Source organism: Taudactylus pleione, unplaced genomic scaffold, assembly GCF_031769625.1.
Source record: "Taudactylus pleione unplaced genomic scaffold, aTauple2 ptg000041l, whole genome shotgun sequence".
Taxonomy (NCBI): Eukaryota; Metazoa; Chordata; class Amphibia; order Anura; family Myobatrachidae; genus Taudactylus; species Taudactylus pleione.
This window is the reverse complement of record NW_028284443.1, coordinates 19,179,943-19,206,080: the sequence shown is the minus strand read 5'-3', so window position 1 is coordinate 19,206,080 and position 26,138 is coordinate 19,179,943. Positions and strand designations below refer to the sequence as shown.

Genomic DNA, 26,138 nt, shown 5'->3' with positions numbered 1-26,138 from the left:
ACTGCTGAAAAAAAAAATGTATTATTTTCCTTATTTATCTATATCCTTTCTAAAATGCCCACCTGCCTCCACTCTCCTCATTCTGGCTAGTACTCTGTCTGTGTGGAGCTTTAGTGGTTAAGTCCTGCACAGCTAGGGGACAGAGGAGGCATTTTTAGAAAGCATGTATTTAAATAAAGATTGTTTCAATTTGTTTACTAGACCTTTAAATAATTATTTTTATCTACAGTAACATGCATCTGCTAGTATTTTCTGATATATCTGCAGCTAATAGTGAATTACATAATAAATATTTAATTCTTGTTTTAAACAGGATTAGAAGGCATCCGAGATTCCGAGTGACCAGATCTTTCGGTGGTATCCTGCATAGCTTTTTATGCCAGTCACTACACAGTAGGTTATTCTTTTGCAGAAAAGTGATGCATTCAATGTGTTTTTCCTACCAATTGTCCCTGAAAATAACCGCTGACGTTTCCTCTCAATTTTAAGATTCATTTTAACTTAATAGCGATAATGCATTATCACTAAAAAAACACAATATGTGACTCACAGTATGTTTGTGCCACTAACACTTGTGTTGCATAGAGCATGAAATGTCACATTGATCATCAGTCTGAGCCACATCAAACCACACCATTGTAATTCAGGATAAAAGAAAAGTGTGAACTGTGTAAACCCAATCAGTGCAGTGATAAAATTAGACTTGATACTGTACCACATTAGACACAGGCCATTATTGTTTTACAATGAGTCAAATCAAGTATACTATTGTGTTAAAATGTGCTGTATATCTATTTTTGCTAAATTATTATATCATCACAAAGTGCCTTCATTATGCTGTCTAGACATACGCTGCCTGTTTCTGTTATTAGTTTGACTGTTCATTTATTTAAGATTAACATTTCTTTTTGTTTTGCAGGTTCTTTATGTCAAGATGGCAGGAAATGTACCTGCTACATCAGTGCTGATTATCATCTTTGGATTAGTGTCATGTAGCCTGGAACAATGTGAGGACGCAGCTAAGATGTCAGAGATGAACCTTGATATAAAATACAACTCCCTGTCCTTCACCACTGATACACCGATACAAAATTTCCTTCTGCACAAAGGCTACGTTTATCTGGGAGCCGTGAATAAAATCTATGTATTGAATGAAAACCTTACTAGAGTATCTGAGTACAAAACAGGACCTATGCTGGACCAGTCAAACTGTGGTGGACCTTGTGAAGGTTGTCTGGAGGAAGGACATTCATCCAATGGCACCTGGAAAAACAATGTCAATGTAGCACTGCTTTTCCAAGACTTCTATGGTGATCAACTTATAAGTTGTGGAAGTATACACCAAGGAACATGTCAACGACACATGCTGAACCCTGATAGACCCTGGGACATTGCATATGATGTCCACTGCCTGTACTCTTCCCAGGTCAAAAACATCACAGGCAGTTGTCCTGACTGTGTGGTCAGTGACTTAGGAAGCAAGATCCTGGTAACAGTAAAGGACAACTTTGTCAGGTTTTATGTAGGGAATACTGTAAATGGATCACAATCCAATCTTCTTTCCATATCAGTCCGGAGAGAGAAAGAAACACAAGATGGCTTTGAATTTCTCACAGATCATTCCTATATGGATGTTCCCCCAGGCATACGAGACTCATATCCTATCCGATATGTTCATACATTTGAAAGTGGTGACTTTATTTACTTTATAACAGTACAGCAAGAGTCATTGGAGTCCAAAGCCTTTCACACTAGAATTGTTCGATTTTGTTCTTCAGACTCCGACCTGTGCTCCTATATGGAGATGCCCATTGTGTGTATTTATACAGAGCGAAGGAAAAAGAGGTCAACTATGAATGAGAATTTCAACATTTTGCAAGCTGCATATGTAGGTAAAGCTGGGGAGACCCTTGCCAAAGAGATGGGCTTCAGTGAAGGAGATGATATCCTGTTTGCTGTGTTTGCTCAAAGTAAACCAGACTCTGCTGAAGTGACAAACAGGTCTGCTGTGTGTGCAGTGCCTATAAAGATAATCAATCAATTTTTCAGCAGTGTTGCAGAAACAAAAAACAAGTGTCTGGAACACTTCTATGGAAGACACGACCAGCATGCTTGTGTTCACAAGGTAAGTTTCACATGTTTTACTTAACTCAGTCAGCAGACTATTCAGTTGTATTATAGTATTTTTCCAATAAAAGAAAAACATCATTTGGTCCAGAAACACATTTACCTTGAGATTCTTATCACTTCAATGATGCTACTGTAAGCCGAAATGTATTAAGATTGTTACATGTAAGTTAGACATTACTGTACTTTTGCAAACTTAAATTTGTTTTACATTTCTGCTATATAAATATCAACAAATTTATTTATTTTTTATTAACTTTATCTACATCTTTATTTTATGTACTAGTAAAGGGACCTGACATATGCCGGGTCACCTCAGTCTGCCAGCTGTTTCCCCCCTCCATGCACCCTGCTCTGTCCCACCACACCCTATGTCTGCAACTCTGCTCCATCCCACCCCCACTCTACACCACCCGGCCCACTCTCTGTCTGCTACACTGCCCCATCTTGCCCCTGCTCTCTGTCTGCTGCTCTGTTCCTTGTGTCCCATTTTATGCCCCACCGCTCCACCCCCCCCCTCCCGGTACTAACCCATTCCCGGTGAGTCCTCTTTCTTTCTGACTAGGGCCTGTCCCATTGTTCTAGTTAGTATAATCCCACAATGTATTGCTTGCTGTGACTCAGTGTGTGTTTACATAAATAAATAAAAAGCATAGATGTCAGTATATAATAATAATGCATGTACGCAAATTGTATAAAAGAGCATTAACTAGACACTAGGGCTTTACTTCCTTTATGGAAAGCCAGGTTTTGATGTTAAAATAGTTTTCAGAGATAGTTAAAGGGGGGACATCGCTTCCCATATTCAGTGATCTGTTTTAAACACTGTGCATTTAATGGCTAGGAACCGTTAAAATTCCTGTGCAGGAGGTGATTCAGTAGACAATAATCTACAGGACCTAACTAGCATGGTAAGCTGCACAGAAGGACATCCACTTATCTTCAAATGTGTAAAGGGCTTACAGAATTCCATGGCAAAAAGCAAATTCTGCAAACTTATACTCCCTGCTTAGTTTGATCATATTCTGGCGTTTTAGGGTGGTTCCATAAATAGGGTAGCAAGACCTCTCAGACCGTAAATGTATTCAACTTGTACATATACGTATAATCAATAGTATGGCCTTTGTATAGATTATTTTTCCACATAGTCCCCACACTTCTCTAAGCATTGCATTTGTACCAGCGGTACACCAAGGCATCTGTCCTGGCATAGAAGAAATCAGTGTCAAGCATCTGAAGCCAGGACATGACAGCTTGCTGAACTTCACTGCCGGTTACGAATTGGCTTCCCTTGAATGGTCCAAAGAGATGGAAATCACTCTGTGCCAGGTCAGAGCTGTAGGGAGGATGGTCCAATACCTTCCAATGGTAGCACCGTAACAACTCACGCATGCAGTTGGCTGCGTGGGGCCTGGCATTATCGCGCAGCAATACAACGCCTGTTCGCAGCTACCCAGGTTGTTTTAAACTAATTGCCCTCCGTAACCAGCTCAGTGTGTCTCAATAGTAGACAGCATTCGCAGTATCTCCTTTGGTGAGGAAATCAACAAGTAGCACAACCGTGTGATCCCAAAACACGGTCGCTATGACTTGCTGATGGAGTTTGAATTTCTTTGAAGGTAGGGACGACGCGTGTTTCCATGTCATGGATGCTTGCTTCATCTCCGGTGTCACATGATGCACCCACGTTTCATTGCCTGTAACAATACGCTGCAGGAACTGCACTCTCTCCTCGTGGTACCGCGTCTAGAGACAATCCCATCCTATTGGTTTTGTGAACTTCTGTGACTTACTTTGGTAGCCAGCATGAACACTTTTTCCTGTAGTCCAGTAGCTCATAAACGATGTTGTGCACAGTACTCACTGAGATGTTCAGTTTGTCAGCAATATCACTAACTTGAATGCGTCTGTCCTTCTGAATAAGGCCTTTAATGCGGCACAAATAGTCATCTGTAGTGGACGTGCTTGGCCGGCCGGTTTGCTGCTCATCTTGAACGTCTGTCCTGCCTTTATCAAAGGCAGTGCTCCAAATCCAATCCTGTTTCTGTGACATGATGTTATCACCGTACACATCAACAAGTTTGTGATGAATTTCAGTTGCTGATGTGCCCTTTATATGCAGAAATCTGATCACACTACGCACCTCACTGTTTGACCATGTTTCTGCCAGCCCCGCCATCTTACAATTGATGTCTAATGGTCGTGAGGGGGAAGCAGTGGTCTCCCTGCTCTAGCCTGTGGAAAATTAGAATGAAATAGAGAACATTACACAGGTGAGAGGTCTTGTTACCTTACTTATTGAACCACCCTCGTATTTATCAAGGAAAATCACGAACGTGTGTTTTTATGTACTTATAAATCAGATCCTGAAAACAAATTGTAATTAGCTTTATCTGTACTATAGATCAGGGCCGAATTTGCAGCTAGGCACCCTAAGCGGCCGCCTAGGGCCTGACAGGTACCAAGGGGCCTGTGACCAGGCCCCTCAAAAACTGTTCCTGGGGAAAACCTGCAGCGCTGTTTAAGTCATGGTGCTACTAGCACCAGCCGGGAGACAGGACACACATACCGGCAGTGTAGTAGAGCAGCACGTCGGAGGCCCGGCTGCTACTAAGCTGGGGGAGGAGGAGGCGGAGTTGAGGACGGGGCTGGCCGGCCGTATCATTCTGCAGGAAGGAGCGCGGGGATGCTGCATGGACTGCCACGGTGAGGAGGATTCCGCTGCGCCCGCAGACAGACAGTGACAGTAATTCACTGTCTCACTCCCCCACTCTGCTGCTGTTAAGGCTGGAGCTACATGAAGAGGTGAGCCATGCAGGTGTGGTGCATATGGAGGTGGTGGGGAGGGGAGAAAGGCGCGGAACTGTGAGGGTACGGGGGTCTATGCTGGGCTGGGAGGGGGTCTGTGAGGGGAGAGAGGTCTGTGCCATGAGGGGAGAGGGTCTATGGCTGCTGAGAGGGGTCGCTGATGGGATTGGGTGTATGTACTATGAGGGAAGAGGAGTCTGAGAGGGGAGGGTAGGTCTGTGCTATGAGGGGGGACCTGTGGTGTGAGGGGAGAGGGTCTATGGCTGCTGAGAGGGGTCTGTGAGGGGATTGAGGGGGGTGGGAATGATGGGTGCTATGTAAGAGGGCATGTGGAGCTGTCAGGTTGGCAGTGAAGGGGCCAGGCTGTCAGTGTGACTATAACAACTTGAAGCTGTGTGCATACACACATTTATTTCTGAAAGGAATATATATATATATATATATATATATATAAATAATTTGCTGAGTTACTACCTATTGTGTAGGTGTTTTTATCTTATTTTCTGCTCCCTCACCTTCTCCCGTCTCCCTCTGTTCTTCCCCCTTTCCTCCCGTCTCCCTCTTTTCTTCCCCCTTTCCTCCCATCTCCCTCTGTTCTTCCCCCTTTCCTCCCGTCTCCCTCTGTTCTTCCCCCTTTCCTCCCGTCTCCCTCTGTTCTTCCCCCTTTCCTCCCGTCTCCCTCTGTTCTTCACCCTCTCCTCCCGTCTCCCTCTGTTCTTCCCCCTTTCCTCCCGTCTCCCTCTGTTCTTCCCCCTTTCCTCCCGTCTCCCTCTGTTCTTCACCCTCTCCCTCTGTTCTTCCCCCTTTCCTCCCGTCTCCCTTTGCTGAGTTACTATCTATTGTGTAGGTGTTTTTATCTTATTTTCTGCTCCCTCACCTTCTCCCGTCTCCCTCTGTTCTTCCCCCTTTCCTCCCGTCTCCCTCTTTTCTTCCCCCTTTCCTCCCGTCTCCCTCTGTTCTTCCCCCTTTCCTCCCGTCTCCCTCTGTTCTTCCCCCTTTCCTCTCGTCTCCCTCTGTTCTTCCCCCTTTCCTCCCGTCTCCCTCTGTTCTTCCCCCTTTCCTCCCGTCTCCCTCTGTTCTCTGACCCTTTCTCCCATCTCCCTCTGTTCTTCCCCCTTTCCTCCCGTCTCCCTCTGTTCTTCCCCCTTTCCTCCTGTCTCACACTATATTTCACCCTGTCTTCCTCTGTTCATTTGACTCCATTACACACACACACATACATGCACACTCCTTTCATGTATATATTTGTTACAGGATGATATATATATATATATATATATATGTGATCTAGGAAGACTGTAGTAGCTGTGCATATAGTACAGTAGGTGTCACTGGAGCAAGATGAGGAAAACCTGGCCCTCCCCGTGTGGAAAACAATAGGCGCCATTCTTATGTCTCCAATAAAGCGTGTATTGAATACCAATGGATTAAATACATAGTCAATGTTTCAAGGTCCTATAACCTTTTCGTCAGGATTCAAGGTTGCCGCCTATTCCTCTCCACAGATCAGACAGGTTGGAGAAATAAAACTGTATGTATACTGTATATATATAATGATGCGTGTATATAATATGATGCATGTATATAATATGATGTGTGTGTCTTGCTCCAGTGACACCTACTGTAATATATGCACAGGATTGTTTGAGGGAGGGGGCCCCTAAACAATGGCTTGCCTAGGTCCCCGTGAGGTCTAAATCCGGCTCTGCTATAGAGTATGCCTTTGTGCTGTGTCTCAGACTTCTCCTATAGAGCTGTAGGACTCACATTTGACGTTAATAATATTAATTCGCTATGCCTAAAAATGTGCACTGTGTTGGTGCTTATAGAAAGAGCATATAATAATTAAGTAATGGCTTTATATAACTATATAAGTATCACACCCTATTGTTATCTCACTTGTCCAATTGTAAAAGAATCAAACAATACAAAGAATAAGAAGAATACTCACACAATACATTTGTACAGTTAGTGTTCTGGGTCTGTAATCAGCACTGATACAGGGTCATCATGTGCTCTGACTAGGAGGACCTATGACGTAAGTCTGGCCCTGAGGTCAGCAGCCACTCCAAGAGTGTCATTATAATTCACATAGATGAATCCACCCTACTGTGAAACATGATTAGTTTTAAGCAGAAACATAAATAGCATTTATAGAGTAATACTGAATTTAACAAATAATATACGTCCCCTCACATCATAGTATTCCTGGTCAGCAGCTGCTCGCCTCTGGGAGAATCATTTAAGTGTTGACAGTAAATGTCTTGGGGTGAACACAATTACAGCACTTCCACAACATGGATTAACCCTTTCAATTTGTTTTCTTTCTTTCAAAGCACGGCAGCTGTCACATAAATCCAGGCTCTTTGTAGTTTTGAAGTCATATGTGACATTTCAACAACTCACAGATCATTTCATTAAAGTTACATGATGTGAATATTAGCCAACTTTGTGCCTCCCTCATCAGTAACACGTTTAATAACCATCTTTTCTGTTCCCTACATGTGCTATAGTCCAATGAGTACACATCAACTATAGTGACTAATATAATTTGATTATTCAACCTCTATAGAAACTTAACCCCAGTTGTATGTAAATTTGGTTACACGTGAGCCTCCCTGACATGTTGCAAGCCAGCAGTGACCTTATCCCAGTCTTTCCTTGTCCATAATAAGCTGTGTTACTTAACAAGTGTAGCTCACAATACTAACTGTATTCCATTACAGATGCTCCACCATGGATGATTTCTATTGGCGGAAATCATCAATTCTTTTTTTTACAATGTAACTCTCAGGTCTGTCTCATAACCCAGCTCTTCACTAAGCATACCTCTTTCTGATAGTACTCTCTATATGTGTCCTACACTGCCAACTATAATACCATCTCACTCTAGTCCTACTTACTTCTATTGTCTCAGCAGTGCTCTTTGCCTGTAAATTCTCTCTACCTTCTGCATCACATCTGCACCTCCTTAGATAACCTTATATGCACTGATCCTATTATGTATATTTATGTTTTGTATGAATTGTAATTCTGTCTGTCCAGCACAGCAGATCTTTGTGGAGCCTCACATATAAATGATGATGACAGCAGCAATATAATGTTTTCACCCTGTCCAAACAAACCTATTTCTTAACTCTTTTATGCTCCCTGATATACTATCTCTTTATACTGTTCTAGCATTTCTGTACATTCAACACACTTTTATTCAATCCCCACCAACCTCTGTCTCTGCTTTGTGCTTTCAGCTCCTGCTGGTTGGTTTAAAGAAAACATACATTACACTCTCTATTCATTATTTTAATTATCGGGATCTGATAATTAACATTCCAAGTTATCACAAGCGCTGGAGCAATTCACCATTGCTCTGGCACGGAGACATCCGAAAATCAGTTGTCTTCCCGAGACTTTTCACTGCTCCTACAGGTCACACATGCTTACAAAAGCCCCGGTGTCCCGCGGAAGGAGCCGGACAGGGGCAGGGAGGGTCCATAGGCAGAGCCGTAGCTAGGGTGGTGCGACCTATGCCATGGAACAGGGCACCGCAGGGCAGGAGGCGCTGTTTGAGGGGACGTTTATTATCATTCTCACTTGTAGCTTCCTCTTCTTTTATCCCCAGCATCTCCTGGCTCCCCTCTCTCTTCCTTGGCACTTCCCCATGAGGCCATGGTCCTTTTTTGGGTGCACTATCTTATGTCCCTATTTGAAAAATGGGGGGGGGGCGCCAATGCTCTTTCTGGTACAGGGTACCAAAAAGTCTACTTACGGCTCTGTCCATATGGAAGGAGCAGGTGTGCGGGAGCAAACATCATCTGAAGGTGGCAAATGCTCCTGCAGTCAAGCTCCGGAAATATTGTATATTCAGAGCTAGATGAATTCTGTCCCCATACTAGTGTATGCGGACAGCGGGCAAATCTGGGAGAGAAAGGTAAGCAGGAGATATCTGTGATATCTTCTGCATTACCTTTTTGATGAATGACCTCAAAACTTAATTTCTACATAAGCAACTGAAAATTAAAATTTTCACCTTTTGTAGAAATTGAGTGATGATGAATAGACCCCTACAGATGTGTCCTGCTACATCTTTGCCGATCACACTACAAACGTGCGCACACATTTGCGCCATGCTTTTACCCGCAGTAGCATACACTATGGTATGCTATGACAGGCATTGCGATCGCACCATGCATTCCTATGAAGGCTCGGGTGCGAACAACGTGAGCTTATCCGCTCTTGGGAACACTCCTTGTGCTGCGCATGCCGTGATTCGCTGCGTACGCAGGACACATCTGTATATCATCGAAGTCATGAGAACAAAAGGTGTTCATACCCAAATCAGCATCTTTTACAAAACAGCACATTTCCTTAGTCTGTTTCAATCTGGTTTGAGCAAACAATTTCACTGTAACACACCTATTTAAAATGTGCAATGCCATTAAGCCTAGAATAAAACATGCCCAATTGCCTGGATTTTGCTACAGCTTTTGACTGTGTTACACAGTATAGTGTCAGACAAACTTCTGTGTTCAGGTATTGGAATATCCCTCCTATTTATCGGTAAGATAACAGTTTATTCAAACATCTGTTTCCAACTGTAGCTACCTAGATGTTACTTGCAGGATCCCACAAGACTTTGGGCCTGATTCAGAACCGGTCGCTATTTGCGGTCGTTCGTTCAACAAAAAGGGGTGGCTATTCAAATGAACCGTTCGCTCTTTGCGGTCTGTTGACGACTCTATGCCTGAACGAGCGAACAAAACTTGCGGTTGCAATTTTGAAAAATACGCCCCCTGGCCGCTCGCACCATACGTCATGTCCGCTATTTATTAGATTAATCGAGTACATTGAACAGCGTATGAACTGCTCGCTATACTTGTGGCTGGTGTTTGCTACCACAAATTTGTGAGCAGTTCTGGCTATAAAATAACCCAGTGACGTGGTCAATGACGCTCCAGTATTAATTATGCACACCCTTAAAATGCCCGTTTTGACCTTTAAGCACGCCTGCGTTCTGATTTCCACTCCCCGTTTTCAAGCACCTTCCCCTGTTACCACCCACATACGCCTCCTCCTATTAGCAGGCATTCGCTATTTAGCGAACAAACGATTTTCGTCCGCACTGACTGGTTTGCGCTTGCGTATAACGATCCGTACGCATGCGCAGTTGGGCAAACATCGCTCGGAGCGAACGAGCGCCCGCTTACGAGCGGCTCTACATCAGGCCCTTTGTCTGGGGCCATTATTGTTTTTCACATTTACACATTTCATCTTCTATTCAGATGTATGTGGAATGATACTGTACTGTCATGTATACACTGAGCTCAAACTCTCGGACAGTAAAACTGCACTTCCATCTGATTTATTTCAGGTAGGACACTGATAACTAAAAATAAACATACACAGTATCCAGATTATTTGTATTAAATTCTAAACATGCAAAGTATATTATACTTAATTAACTGATCGTTATCGGACATCAGCAATCATATATGAATACTTTGGAGTATGGCTTGATCCTTACCTTTTATTAGGTTGTATTCCAAATTGGGCTTTCTCTACAGAACAAATCCTGCCTAAAGGTGCGTACACACGGGTCAATTTTTCGGATGACTGAATGATAACAACGTCGTTATCGATCAAAAAATTGTTCAGTTTCAGGGCCAAAACGATGAACAGCAACTACCAATGCGCGCTGCCGTTTGTAGTTGGTAGTTGCTGTTCATCGCCCAAACCTCCTGTCCAACCTTACGATAATGTCAGGTTGAACATGTTCGGTGATGAGGGAGGGAGCCCGGCACTGAACAAAATCGTTATTGATTTTGTTCAGTGTTGTGCTCAGTGTTGTTAACAACGCTGAGCACACACCCCTGCCGGCGACACACAGGACGATTTTCGTTCGGGGAGAAAATTGCCCTCGAATCGCACCTTAACTCCTACAGATAACAGTTATATAGTGTGGGAATGTAGACTTTGGTAAAACCCCCTTATCTTATTTAAGTAAGCATGATACATCATATAACTCAACCTTCAGTTTGGTTTTGCAGTGCAGTTAAGCTACCAATCACACCATTGCAATGGGCAGTGGCAGGCTGGGCCGGGGGCAGGGTGCCATGTGCCCCCCGGGCCGCAGCGTCATGCGGGCTGCGGGCAGTCTGTGTCACTGTGACACAGACTGCACCGCATGTGTAGCGCTGACCGGACGGAGTTCAGTCAGCGCTACACAGCACAAACACACAGCCGCCGGAGCCGGCAGCTGTGTGTTTGCTGTAATCAGCAGCCGCTGAGAGTCTGTCAGGCTCTCATCGGCTGCTGCTGCTCCCACTGCGGGAGCCATCTTCCGGCTCCCGCAGTGGGTAATGGGAGAGACGTCGTCATGACGACATCTCTCCCATAATGCAAAGCGGCCGGAGGAGCCGGTAGAAGCGTCGGGACCAGGAGCGGGAGTTTCAGGTAAGTGTTTTTTTTTTTTTTTCTTTATTAAGTCTCTCTCTACTGGGGGGGGGCTACTGGGGGCACTACCAGGGGGGGATTACTATGGGGGCACTACCAGGGGAGGATTACTACTGGGGGCACTACCAGGGGGGTGGATTACTACTGGGGGCACTACAAGGGGGGGGCTACTACTGGGGGCACTACAAGGGGGGGGCTACTACTGGAGGCACTACAAAGGGGGGGACAAAGGGGGGGACTACTGGGGGCACTACAAAGGGGGGACTACTACTACTGGGGGCACTACAAGGGGAGGACTACTACTACTGGGGGCACTACAAGGGGAGGGCACTACTACTAGGGGCACTGCATAGGGGGGAGGGGACTTCTACTAGGGGCACTACATAGGGGGAGGGGACTACCACTGGGGGCACTGCATCGAGGGACCACTGCTGGGGGCTCTATATAAAGGGCAATACTGGGGGTACTGCATAGGGGGGAAACTACAACTGGGGCCACTATTTAAGGGGCATTGCATAAGGGTTACCACTATTGGGGGCACTGCATGGGGGGTGGACTGCTACTGGGGGCACTATATAAGGGGCACTGCATAGGGGGTACCACTATTGGGGGCACTATATAAGGGGTTTACTCCTGGGGGCACAAGGGACACTGCACAGGGGGGACCACTACTGGGGGCACTATATAAGGGGCTTACTACTGGGGGCACAAGGGGCACTGCATAGGGGGGGATCACTACTGGGGGCACTACTGGAGGCCTGCATAAGGGTGTTCTCTCCTGTGGCACACGGGGGCACTGCATATGGGCACTACGACAGGGGGCTGCCCCTAATCTTTATTTTTACCTTACATTAATCCCATATGGACCTGCCTCCTCCCTGAAACACTTGAGGGGGGCGGCGCCGTAGCACGCACGTTCTTCGGGCACCCTGGCTACACGCTACTCCTCTGCCAGGGCCGCCTGCATGCATTTGCCCCCCAGGCTAAAAGTTGCCAGCCAGCCCCTGGGCTCTAGACTGGACCCCCCTGAAGACTATGGTGTAAAGTGCATATGCCTGTTCATCCTTCAAATACTTTTCTGGTCAAGTGGCCCAACAAACCTCTGCAGCTATCAGCATTTATCACCTAAGTTCTACCATCTACCACGCTGTTGCCACATTAATATGCCCCCTTACCGGCTACTTGAATTGACCCCTTGGAATACTGTACAGTGCCCTTAGAGGAAGTTTACATCTCTACTTATTCCCTTGACACTGAAATAACTCAAAGTATCAGATAGATAGATAGATAAATAGATAGATAGATAGATAGATAGATAGATAGATAGATAGATAGAAGCAGAACAGGTACTAAATTATTATTTCTATTTATAAGAAGCATTTAATTAACATTATAGTGTACATCATAAAAAAGTATATAAATAAACAAAGTAAGCTAGCTACTCTAGAACTATAACTCCGTCAGAAGGAGAAATATTAGCATTCAGTATCAGAAAGTCATGGTATTCTCCATTATGATATACAAGGCACGTCTGGATTAGTGAAGAGTTAGTTTATCAAAGCAGTGACAATCCATGTAACATCAGGAATGTCATACCTTACTATATCTTCTTCTTGTCACACTTTTCCACTGCTCCATAACAGTATATTTTTAAATAGGGGATTTAACAGATATTCACTGAACTAAGCAGGCACCATTTATCAGTCCTTTATACAACAGGTGCAGTCATTTTTATTTGATTAGTTAATCCATTATTTTCCTGACTTTTATACAACTTTACACTGGGTCACTTTTTATTTCACAATCGTTAGTTTATAATCAGTTGCATAACTTTGGGTTACAATTTCATGTTGCAAATAATTACGTAGAAGACAGTGAAATATAACAATGGGACTATACACATGCAGATTTTCTATAACAATATGCATATTAACCATTTTATGTATAATGCTGATTGAAACGTGCTAAATCTACATAGGAAATGTTTCGCTCAACATTTTCTCTGCATTAAGGGAGAAAAACTACGATGAGTAATCATCATACTATTACAAATTTGTGTCAAAAGGCAGGAGGCTCACAAGTGCAGTTATGGGACCAGGAAATTGCATTTTCAGAAGTGACATCCACTACAGAGTGAGCAACTTTAAATTAGAGATGAGCGGTTCGGATTCTGTGGAATCCGAACCGCTCCGAACATTGGGGATCCGAGTCCACCCGAACCCTGTTCGGGTGTCCACCGCCTGACTCGGATCCCCGTTCGGGGCCGAACGGCGACTGTCTGATGTCGGATTCTCACTAAAGAATCCGACATCAGGTCTCCTCGCGTGTAGGGCGCAGACACAAACACACAGCCGCCAGCGGCAGCTGTGTGTTTGTTACAGCAGCCAATGAGAGTCACACAGACTCTCATTGGCTGCAGCACGGAGGGAGCCGGCTGGAGCTCACACATGAGCTCCGTCTTCCGGCTCCCTCCTCAGCGTGTGACAGCAGAGCGGACGCCGCGGGAGCGGGGATACAGTTTTTTTTTTTACTTGTGTAAGGGCTGGGGGCGCTACTGGGGGGGGATCTGCTACTGGGGGGGTCTGCTACTGAAGGTGCGGGGGCCATACTACTGGGGGGGGCCTGCTACTGGGGGGGCTATACTACTGGGGTGGTCTGCTACTGGGGGGGGTCTGCTACTGGGGGGCCATACTACTGAGGGGCCTGCTACTGGGGGGGGCCATACTACTGGGGGAGGCCTGCTACTGGGGGGGCTATACTACTGGGGTGGTCTGCTACTGGGGGGGTCTGCTACTGGGGGGCCATACTACTGAGGGGCCTGCTACTGGGGGGGCCATACTACTGGGGGGGCATACTACTGGGGGGCCTGCTACTGGGGGGGCCTAGTACTGGGGGGGGCTGCTACTGGGACAGCTTACTACTGGGGGGGCCTACTACTGGGGGGCCTACTACTGGGGGGGCCATACTACTGGGGGGCCATACTACTGGGGGGGCCTGCTAATGGGGGGCATACTACTGGGGGGGCCTGCTACTGGGGCAGCCTACTACTGGGGGGGCCATACTACTGGGGGGACCATACTACTGGCGGGGCCATACTACTGGGGGGGCCATACTACTGGGGGGGCTGCTAATGGGGGGCATACTACTGGGGGGCCTGCTAATGGGGGGCATACTACTGGGGGGGCCTGCTAATGGGGGACATACTACTGGGGGGCATGCTAATGGGGGGCATACTACTGGGGGGCATTCTACTGGGGGCACTGCATAGGGGACCCTACTACTAAGGGGACTGCATAGGGGGCACACTGCTGGGGGCATTGTGTAAGGGACACCACTACTGTGGGCATTGTGTAAAAGGGTCACTACTGTGGGCATTGTGTAAAAGGGGCACTACTGTGTGTCGTAACATAAATAAGAGACACTACTTTATGGTGTAATGTGAATCAGGCCCTATGTGCGGTGTAATGTGAATAAGATTGTGCACTGTGACTCCTTGGGCCGTAGCCCACTATGTAAACAAGTACTGTGACTCTGCTGGCTGTACCCCACTGGGTGGGTGCACTACTTTTCATTTCTGCCACTGCTGTGTGGCAATGTGTCATAGATGTGCTTTATACTGTGGTGTCTGTGTCGTTGTGCCGCTGCTTTGTCGCTTAGTAACCAGTCAGCTCACTGCAACCTTTGGCCAATAATGTTGAAAACAATATTATAAGCTGTGATATGGTCTAAATTGACTGGAAATTAATGTTATTGAGGTTAATAATACTCTAGGAAGAAAAAAAAGACCAATTTATGTGATTTTAGCTTTTTTTGTCAATTTTTGTAAAAAAATCCAAATCCAAATCCAAAGCCAGTCACCGCAGTTTGGCAAATCCAAAGCCGGACGACGAATTAGAACCAAATCCAAATTTGGCAAAAATGGTCCGGCGCACATCCCTACTTTAAATGTTGCTCACTGCTGCATATGTGCAGCGATAGTTCAATGATCAGAAAATGCTGGGGATTACTCACATATGACAATGACAATGATTGTGAACCAGTAAAAATCTATGAACATATGTAGAATTGTAGGACCATGAATGTAATGGTCTTCATACACTGAAGTGCCAAAAGTCATGGGATAGCAGCACGTAAAGGTAATGGTCACACTTACCTACTTTTTGGCTCCTCCCTCCTGGAGGGGGCAGCCAGGTCTGCATCAACATCACTGCAGGGGGGCGTGGTATAGCAATGGATGGGCAGTGCAGGGGGGCTCAATTGCGTCATCGTGGCCCCACCCCCTTCTGTACAGAGCTGATATTACAGGCATTGTGCAGTGGGGGTGGGGCTACGATGATGTCATTCAGCGCAAATCACATCATCGCCACTCCTGCACTGCACACTTTTGCTCAGGAAGAGGGCAGCTACGGGGGGGTGCGGGCACCAACATGGGTTGTGGTGCGGGCCAGCAGCGGCTGCTTCTGAGAGACTTACCTACTCTTCCAGGTGGCCGGGCGCACCACCCAATTTTCAGAAGCCTCCCGACCATTTTGGGAGAGTAGGCAAGTATGGGTATTAGTAGGTGGTGTCACCATACTGTGACATCGTGGAAATGCCCAGATCTGAATCAGTTGTAAACTGATATCTCGTGAGTTCAAATGGGGCATGATAGTGGGTGCCCGTCAGATGGGATATGCAATTTCCGAAGTTGTGCAGACATTCAACATTCCTTAGACCAGAATGGTCTATGGTAACAGACAAGTGACACTAGCTCAAATCACTTCCACATTCCAGGCATGAGGTACCAGATGCATATCCAGCAGGTCAGTGCAGCGTTCTTTAGCTTCCAAGGTATATGACTAACTGGAACCTGGAGGACAACATGTAGCATGTCTGATGAGCACAGTTCCAGTTGTTTTGGGCTGATAGAAGGGTTCGAGTATGGCGCATACCCAGGGGCGTCTGAATAGAGGAGGGGGCCCGTGTGCACTCCCCGTGCGGGGCCCCCTCTTCTCTCCCTGGTGGCCGGCCGCCGACTGACACAGCTGGCCAGCCACTGGAGCATTAGAGTGTGCCCGGAATCTACTGCGCATGCGCAGAACACCGGAATAATGGCCGCCACGGCCGTTTTTCAGTGGTCTGAGCAGCACTGACACCCGACGCGGGACCACGGACAGGTGAGTTTAAAATAATATGGGTACAGGGTGTGCGGTGCGGGGCCCCCCTGGACTCGGGGGCCCGCGTGCCCCGCACACACTGCACCCATTATGGATACACCACTGCGCATACCCCATGAGGTCATGGACCCTAGTTGTCAACAAGGCACCATGCAGGCTAGTGGTGGTTCCATAATAGTGTGGGATGAGTTCACGTGACATGGGTTGGGTCCGCTGGTCCGCCTGTACACTTCATTGCCCGGTAATCGATACGTTGCATTGCTTGATGTCCATTTCCAGCCGTTCATGGACCTCAGGTACCCCCACAAAAATGGAATATTCCAGCAGGGTAATGCACCGTGTCATCGGTCCCAAGTTGTCCAGAATTGGTTGAAGGTGCATTCTGGAGACTTCTAAAGAATGTTGTAGCCATCATGGTCACCTGACATGAACCCAACCAAGTATTTGTGGGATGTAGTGGAGAGGTCCATTCTCACCCAAGATCCTGCACCATTTCAAATATCAGAAAGCTGTAAGAAGCTATCCAGACAGCATGGGTCAACATCTCTCCAGAGGTCTTCCATCCACTTTTGGAACTGATGCCATGCTGAGTTGCTGCACTTCGCCAGGCTAGAGGGGTCCTACACGATACTAGGCAACTATACCATGACTTTTGGCACTTAATTGCAAATGACCACCGCCTTGACATTATTTAATGTACAACAGGAAAGTGTTCATTAGTAAAGAAAAAGACACATGCAGATCTGAAGCAGATCCAAATACTCCTTACAAATAACTAAGTTTGCTAAAGAGGTTTGTAAGAATCCCAACCTACAGTATGAGGTAAAGTAAAAAAAATAACAATGCATGCACTAACCTAAATGTTATATGACTAGGGGCCTGATTCAGAGCCGGACGCAAGTGGCCGTTCGTTCCTTCGGCGTACGAGCGAAAAAATGTAAATTCAAGCGCTCGCTCGTATGTTCGCTCGCAGCTAATCTTCCGCCCCATAGTCTCCCAACCCCTCCTCTAGCTAGCGAACGTTCTAAATAGTGACCGTCCGGAAGTGGGCCTGTCAGTTTTCGGTTGCCTGCTATTTCATTCTGCCAACATACTAGAATCGATTAATAGCAATCAGTATATTCATTAGCTTAATTGGTATACACATCTTTGCAATCTTTTTTTTTTTTTTCACTGTCAATAAACTTTATTATTGTTCGTGTGTGTCATTCCTTCCGCAGAATACATACGTTTGTACCAAGGGGATGGTTTATCAAATTTTAAAGTTTGTTTGAATGCTACTATTGTTTTGCGTTAGTTTATATGCAGATTTTTCATCTTTATTAATAATATTTAAATTAGCTTACGCATGTCACTGCATCAAGCCTATCATAACTCACATTATATTTGTGAGGGTGTAGGTCACATGACTCATACAATAACCAATACAATGCTTTCTGTTAATTTTCAAAGTACAATAGCCAATCAAATTTTTTCTGGGACCTTTATTAAAACTGTTTTGTGTTGAAAAAATCATTGCCATCATGAGAGCCGCAGCATTTACTCGCAGAGAACTCCTGGTCCTCACAGATGTGATGGACCGGAGAATCACGGAGCATCCGGCCCCCATCACTAACCTCTGCAAGCGGCTCGCCTATGCGGAGGTGCGGCGCCGCCTGCGTAACTTGGGCTACCGCCGCAATATCGGCCAGCTCGAAAGCCGCTGGTCCGATCTCCACCGCAGATCCTAACGCCTTTTGGCCAATTTGCGTCAGCAAATTAGCGAAAGTAAGTGTATTTTTTAAACATTTTAAATGTAAGCATACCTGCATGTGCCTGTTTTCCGTCTAGCCCTGTTTCTTTATTTAGGACTTACCTGCGTGTGCCTGTTTTCCGTCTAGCCCTGTTTCTTTATTTAGGACATACCTGCGTGTGCCTGTTTTCCGTCTAGCCCTGTTTCTTTATTAGGACATACCTGCGTGTGCCTGTTTTCCGTCTAGCCCTGTTTCTTTATTTAGGACATACCTGCTTGTGCATGTTTTCCGTATTGCGCTTTTTTTCTTTTTTTTTTTCTTTTGGGTTAATTTTTTACAAAACCCAAAAAAAAATGAATCCTAAAAATTTTGATCCATCATTTAGGGGCTGAGCGCAGACTACGACGTCTACTATGTCAACGACGTCGGCCTCGTTCCCTATCCCCCACTCCCACCCAAACCTCCTCTCCCCAACCTTCCCCAAATTCCCCCTCCACCCCAGACCGGCCAGACCGGGATGCCCCTCCCTCTCATAATATTCCCATCCCTCAAAATTCACCTGCCCCTCCACCCCCCCCTCTCTTTTCATCACCCTCCACCCACCCCTCTCTTTTCCTCCCCCTCCACACCAAGCCAAATCACCCCTCCTCCATCCGACCAGCACTGGCCCACCTCAGAGGAGGACGATGTCGGGGCTCCAGGACCAGTCATCATTCTGACCGGTATGTTTCCCTTTTAAACTATGGTTGCTTTTGCATTTTTTTGTTTTTGGGTGATGTTGTCCTTTTGCCTGTGCATTTCCAATTTGTTAAGTATTTCTAATGTTTTGGATATATATCTTGGCCAAACAATGTCTAGGATGTTTTCCCCTTACACATATCACACATGTCCAAACACTCATACTTGTGTCTTTCTTGTTTACTGAACCAACAACTGTAGTTTTTTGGCGTACTTGTCCCTTTTTTTTATTGTATTTTTATGTGTAATTTTTTTAAGTTTTATTTATACAATCTTTGCGTTTGCCATTACTTTGTTTTTTTTTGGATTTGTTTCTCTTTTTTTAAAGTATAGTCTGATTTGTAAGTTGTTTGGTAACCTATAAATTAAGGTGTCAGTTTAGTAATCCACACATTTTTTTAACCCACAGAGGACCAGAGGCGGATGCAAGAAATGCAGGATGGCTTGCACAGGTTGAGGGGCCATGTTGTAGGCATGCTTGTGGTCCTGGATCACATGTTGGCGCTCCTGCGCCACTAATTTTTTCGTTTTTTCGCCATAAAAATGTTCAAAAAAATAAAATATATTTTGATCTATTAAAGTCTCATTCCTTGTCTGTAAATATTAGATTGTTTAACCTTACATAAGTCGACTATTGGAGCATGTTTTTGGAAGCAATGTAAATTAGATTGTAGACAGCTCAAGTAAGTATGTAAGCTGGCACATTAAACACCTAACAATACCAATAGGTTTGTAGAATTACCAGCAATTTTGTTTATTTTTTTTTGGTGGGTAATGTAAATATTAAATCAAACCTGCTTAGGCCTAGGTTAGAAAACATACTGATTCACCATAATACCTTTGGTGTTTGTTTTTAGCCACAAAGCAGGGTAAAATACTTTACAATTTAACACATTACTGGATTAGCCATTAAGCAAGTTTGCCTTTTTTGGACCAGGTTACACTTGCTTGTAATTTACCAAGGAAATGTTTTTTTCATGTGAACCAAAAATGTAATCCACACAAATAATAAACACAAAGTGAATTGTCACAATCAATTCACACAGTGAAAACACACTCAAAAATACAACCAACACCAAAAAAAACAAAATAACAACAATCAAGAACTGTCTGAAGAAGTAGCATGCCAACATGAATCCACATATGAGGCAAAGAAATCATTTTTCCAGAAGTTATATCCAATGTGGCCACATGAAGTCAATTTTTAGGATCAGGTAGTAGGCATCGTTTTTTCGGGTAATTTTATATAAAAGAAACAAAAAAAAATTTAAATTGGCCATTAAAATCTTACATCTCTACATTGTGTCAATTAACTAAATTTTGAACAATAATCACCTAAAAAATCTGGCCACATCATCATCGCGTATGGCCCCCCCACATACTGACCTCCGACCAACCTCGGGGGGGCCATCCTCAGGCAAGGCATCCTCTGGCTGCATTGAGACACCACTCCTTATGGCGATGTTGTGAAATATCCCACACAGGACCACAATTTTCGAAACCATATCCGGCAAATACATGAGCTCGCCACCAGAGCGGTGGAGGCATCTGAATCGGCCTTTTAAATGGCAGATACAGCGTTCCACCACCTGCCTGGTGGCTGTAAGTGCGGAATTATACTCACTTTGTGGCCCTGGTGTGGGAGCCACATAAGGAGTGAGCAGCCAGGGCATGCAAGGGTAACCACTGTCTCCTGTGAAAAAACAAAAACAAACATCAGGACCATTGTGTAACAAGCTTTGCATTGGTTGCAACAGAAGGTATCAACTTACCCAGAAGCCACACATCACCAGCTTGTATGTTGTCTAATTTGTGCCAAATCCCTGATTGCCGGATGACAAAGGAATCATGTGCACTTCTGGGGAATTTTGCATTCAGGGACAGGATCTGGAGGGAGGCATCACATACCACCATTACATTCAGTGAATTAAAATGTTTGCGGTGCCGAAAAATAGCCTCCAGCCTTGCTGGAGGCTGAAGTGGTATGTGAGTGCCATCCACAACCCCTATGATGTGTGGGAAGCCAGCTATTTGGTAAAAATTGGCCTTCACCACACTAAGGGAACCCATATCCAATGGCATTGTAATAAAATGATGGAGGTGTTTAAAAATGGCCTCCATCACTGCCCTCTGGATCCTTGAAAAGGAGGATTGGGAGATTTCGGCAACTATTCCCACAGTGGTTTGAAAGGATCCTGAGGCACAGAAATGTAACACCGATATTAATTGCGTAAGTGGTGGTATTGCTGTAGGACTGTCAATTTGCCATTCAAGATCACTCTCTATTTATTAGAGAGTGTCTAGGATGATTTGGGGAGGCAGACGGTATCGTCTTAATACCTCATCATCTGGCATTCCAAAAAGGGTGACACGTGTTCTATATATCTGGGGCCTTGCACGCCTACGAGGCCTACGCCTGGGACGAAGTTGAGGTTGGTCGGGTTCTGGAACCATGGCCAATATAATACGACCAACATCAACCTGAAATGGTAAGCCAGGTAGTTATTGTTTTAGACAAATGTCTAAAGAAAAATATACTTATCTTTTCTAAGAAATCCAAAGATGCTTACAGGCCGGGGTCTTGTCATGAGTAGAACAACCTACATTTCAAAAGTAGAAAATATTTGTAGCTTTTTTTTTAAAAACTTGGATTGTAAACACATTTTTTGGGGGTAAAAAATAGAGAAGGGAGCACACATTAGTTCGGAAAATCGCATGCTACATTTAGTGGTAAAACATGATTTTACAATGAAAAAAACAAAACACATTAGTGCGCTAAATAGTACGCTTTTTTTACAGTTACATAAGGAGACATTAGTGCACTAAATAGTATGCTTTTTTACAGTTACGTAAGGAGACATTAGTGCGCTAAATAGTATGCATTTTTGACACTTACATAAGGAGACATTAGAGCGCTAAATAGTACGCAATTTATACAGTTAAATAAGGAGACATTAGTGCACTAAATAGTACGCTTTTTTGACAGTTACATAAGGAGACATTAGTGCGCTAAATAGTACACATTTTTGACAGTTACATAAGGAGACATTAGTGCGCTAAATAGTACGCAATTTATACAGTTAAATAAGGAGACATTAGTGCGCTAAATAGTATGCTTTTTTGACAGTTACATAAGGAGACATTAGAGCGCTAAATAGTACGCAATTTATACAGTTAAATAAGGAGACATTAGTGCACTAAATAGTACGCTTTTTTGACAGTTACATAAGGAGACATTAGTGCGCTAAATAGTACGCATTTTTAACAGTTACATAAGGAGACATTAGTGCGCTAAATAGTACGCAATTTATACAGTTAAATAAGGAGACATTAGTGCGCTAAATAGTATGCTTTTTTGACAGTTACATAAGGAGACATTAGTGCGCTAAATAGTATGCATTTTTGACAGTTACATGAGGAGACATTAGTGCGCTAAATAGTACGCAATTTATACAGTTAAATAAGGAGACATTAGTGTGCTAAATAGAACGCTTTTTTTTACAGTTACATAAGGAGACATTAGTGCGCTAAATAGTACGTTCATTTTTAATTAAAAACAACTCAAACATTATTTCGCAAAAGAGTACGCTATATTTAGTGGTAAGACATGATTGGTCCAAGAAAAAAAACAATATTACTTAGCGAAACATATGCGAAGACCAACACATCGAAATTGTAACTTCATGAAACTAAAAACACTTACCAAAAACAGACAAATATCCCAAAGTACAAAAACTTCAATGGGGCAATGCCAAAATAACTGTAAAAAGAAAAAAATTACAAATAAGTACTAACATTTGTAAACTATTTACTATTATTTTTTACGGTGGTTTTTAAAAAGACTTACTCAAAAACTCCAAAAAAAAAAGCTAAACAATAAAAAAAAAGCGAACGGAAATTAAATAAGTAAGAAAACAAACAAAACGATCACAAGTGTAGAAAACCACCTCAAACTCCAAATACCGCCAACAATCAACTTCTACGCCAAACCTCCAACATTCATAACCCGCCACCTCGACTCGAGTCACACCTAGCCATAAATAGTCTTTATTTTCCCGCTCAAATTAAGGACGGACAATAGGAGTGCACAATCAATGATGCGGCCGAATAATGCTGACGCATGTATAAAAACGTCACTGAAAACCCCAATCGGTCTGCTGTAGTGAGACCTGAAAGTCAAAAATGGCTACAGAGCAGCAAAGCACTGACCAAGAGGAGCCAGGTAAGTATTTGTCTTTTTGGGACTAAAGGTTTATGTTTAACAATAATTTGGGTAACGTTTGACATTATAATTTTTACAATGTTTTTAAAAAAAGGAGTGGAGGATGCCATGGAAGAGGTTGCTGGGCCTAGTAGGCCAACTAAACCAAAAAAAAAAAGGTAGCCACAAAAGGAGATGGAGGTTTTGGTGCAAATGTGCAATGACAACCTGCCACAGGCACCAAGGAATATGGGTGCAAGCCAGAAATGGAAAATGTGGGATGACATAGCCAGTGGTGTCAATAGGGTGGGTGATTGTGAACGTTCAACCTGGGAAATCAAACGCCGGTACATAAAATTTACATTTTAGTAAAAAGTGTTTACAGGTCCAAATACGCAGGAATAATGTCAACTTTTTACCCCACAGATGGAGCGACTTCAAATATCGTCTTAAGCAAAAACTGGCTGATAGGGCTAGGCATGCAGGGGGGACAGGTGGGGGTCCCACCCCTGTGTCACTGGAGCTCACAGATTTGGAGGAGCTAGCCCAGGGGTGTGTGCAGGATGAGGATGTGTTTGGCGTGTCGAACATGGATACCGACATGCCAGACTTTGCGGCTCCTCATGTTGCCCCAGGTAAATGTTGTAATGTTAACAACTCAGACATGTGTTTTGGACAATATCTAGATTATAATGTTACTCTTTTCTCTTTTTTCTCACAGAGACACAGGCGGATGAGTCTGCTCCAGAGGGGAGCTTTAGCCGCAGAATTTCTGCTGGCTCTGCAGGGGAGGAAGCAGTAGATCCGGCTGTGGATCCTGTGGCAGACAGTCCAGGGTATTCCCACTCGCAGGCAGTGGGCCTCCTCACTGATCTCAATATTAAAACGGATCAGCAGACCGAGATTCTGCTGAGGATGGATGCCAATCTGCTACGGGTGGCGGACGCCCTGGAGCAAAGTGCTGCGGCCAACGTGACCATTGCTAAGGCCCTGGTGGAAAATACTGGGGCCAACGTGCGAATAGCAAATGCCCTGGAGCAGCTCGTTCGCCAGGACATGTTGGAGCCGGCCTCCCTTCCTGCTGGAACATCAGGACCCTCCACCTCTGGCACAACAACAGCCATCCCTCCAAATGTGCCTAGCCCTATGCCTAGTCCAGAGGCCACAACATCTGCCTCTGGCCAGGCCAGCAGAAGGACATCCCGGACCCGTTCAGGCTCCCTCCCTACCCCGGCCAAACGGCCCAAAAGGCGATGACAGCACTGGCTAATTTTCCCACAATCCTTCTCTGTGTTTGCCCCATATTCCTTAATGCCCAAAACCTCCCTCTCCTTTCTTGTGAATTTTTTATTAATTGTGTTTGTTTGTGGATTTCAAATGCCACTTATTTTGTTTGTGTGTTTTTAAAATCATTTTTTATTTGTTTTTACGTTATCAAGTTTTTTTTATTTCCCCAAAATTTGTTTAGAAATAAACAAAAAAAAAAAAAAATACTGTTGAAAATCTGCACAATTCTATTGTTAATTTATTCAAAAACTGGTTAAAAGGTAATCCCGCAAACAACATTACAAACAATACAACAGAAAATTAAACATTTTTGAGGGAAAAATAAACCAAGGGTTAAAAACAATTTATGAGTTTTAATTAACACTTAGCAAAAAACAAAAGGACGATTGTTTTCTTGGCCCCTAAAAAATGAAGAAAAACGACCAACCTGCGTACAATATTGTTGCCTGAAAAAAAAAAAAAAAACACAATTTTGAAAAAACACGCAAATGTTAAATAACTTTGGCCCTCATTCAGAGCCGTACGCTCTGAGCAGAGCGCACGCTCTGAATGAGGGCCGGGCTCCATTTTCATGGAGCGTCCTCCTGGACGCTCGTATAGCTGTGGGTCACCACCCACAGGCTATACGAGCGTGCATTGTGATGGTCGCGATGGTCGAGACCATCGCGACCATCGAATTTGCGAGCCGGAGCCTGCGGTTGAGGTTTTCAACCGCAAGCTCCGGAGTGATTTTGGCTCTATCAGAGCCAAAATCACTCCCACTGACATCACTAGTGATGTCAGTGGGCCGGCTTTTGACGGGAGGCGTTCCCGTGGGAACGCCCCCGTCAGGGAGGCACGCCCCCGGCACGCCCACCAAAGGGGGCTTGCTGTCAATCAACAGTGACATCACGCCCCCTTTGATCGGACACAACGAGCGAAGGACTTTCCTTCGCTCGTCGCGTCTGGCGCATGCGCACGACGGAGCTCCCTCCGTCGTGCGCATGCTCAGTCCATAACATCGACCCGCTTGCGAGCGGACACCCGCTTGCGAGTGGGTCTGAATCAGGCCCTTTGTAAGCTAATTGATTGTCTAACCCAGAAATTATCAGCTGAGTGGTTCACCTGCGTACGGTTTTTTGCAACTAAAAAAAGTCTATTTGCTAAACACCTTACAAGACTTTTTGCAATTCAAAACTGATTGTTTTTGAGGCCTCAATTGATCAATCGGGAAACCATCGATAAGCCACGGGAAGAACGAAGAGACCATCGTCATTGGGGTAGAGAATACCAGACCACAAGCTGAGCGAGCAGTTTGAATGGAAAGTTGATCAGACAGTGACATAACCCTTGTTCCGTTCACATTGGCCGTTCGCATCAGATAATTTATGTACGCCCAAAAAACGCCTCGACACGCCTGCGTTTTTCCATCTCCACCCCCGTCACCGCCCCAAAACGGACAGTTCTGTCAATCACATTTGACATGTCACTTCCTGTTCGCTATTCGACGAACGACTGGAAAAATGATCGCAAACAGCCGTAAGCACATGCGCACTGTTACACGGACGCATGCGTGGTTTAACAACATCGGATGACTACGAGCGTACGACCGCTTACGAGCGGCTCTGAATGAGGGCCCAGGTTTGGACTTCTCATTAT

The 26,138-nt window shown here is 44.7% G+C and overlaps 1 protein-coding gene across 1 annotated transcript in view; it reads left to right on the top strand.

Moving 5' to 3' along the window:
- The window catches only part of MET (MET proto-oncogene, receptor tyrosine kinase), a 174,958-nt gene that overhangs the window by 40,656 nt on the left and 108,164 nt on the right, over positions 1 to 26,138 (top strand). Inside the window, exons 2-3 of the mRNA XM_088456256.1 lie at positions 314 to 393; positions 920 to 2,125. Of these exons, the coding sequence (XP_088312382.1) occupies positions 935 to 2,125 (1,191 nt within the window). The 5' untranslated portion in view covers positions 314 to 393; positions 920 to 934. The remainder of the gene's footprint in view (positions 1 to 313; positions 394 to 919; positions 2,126 to 26,138) is intronic.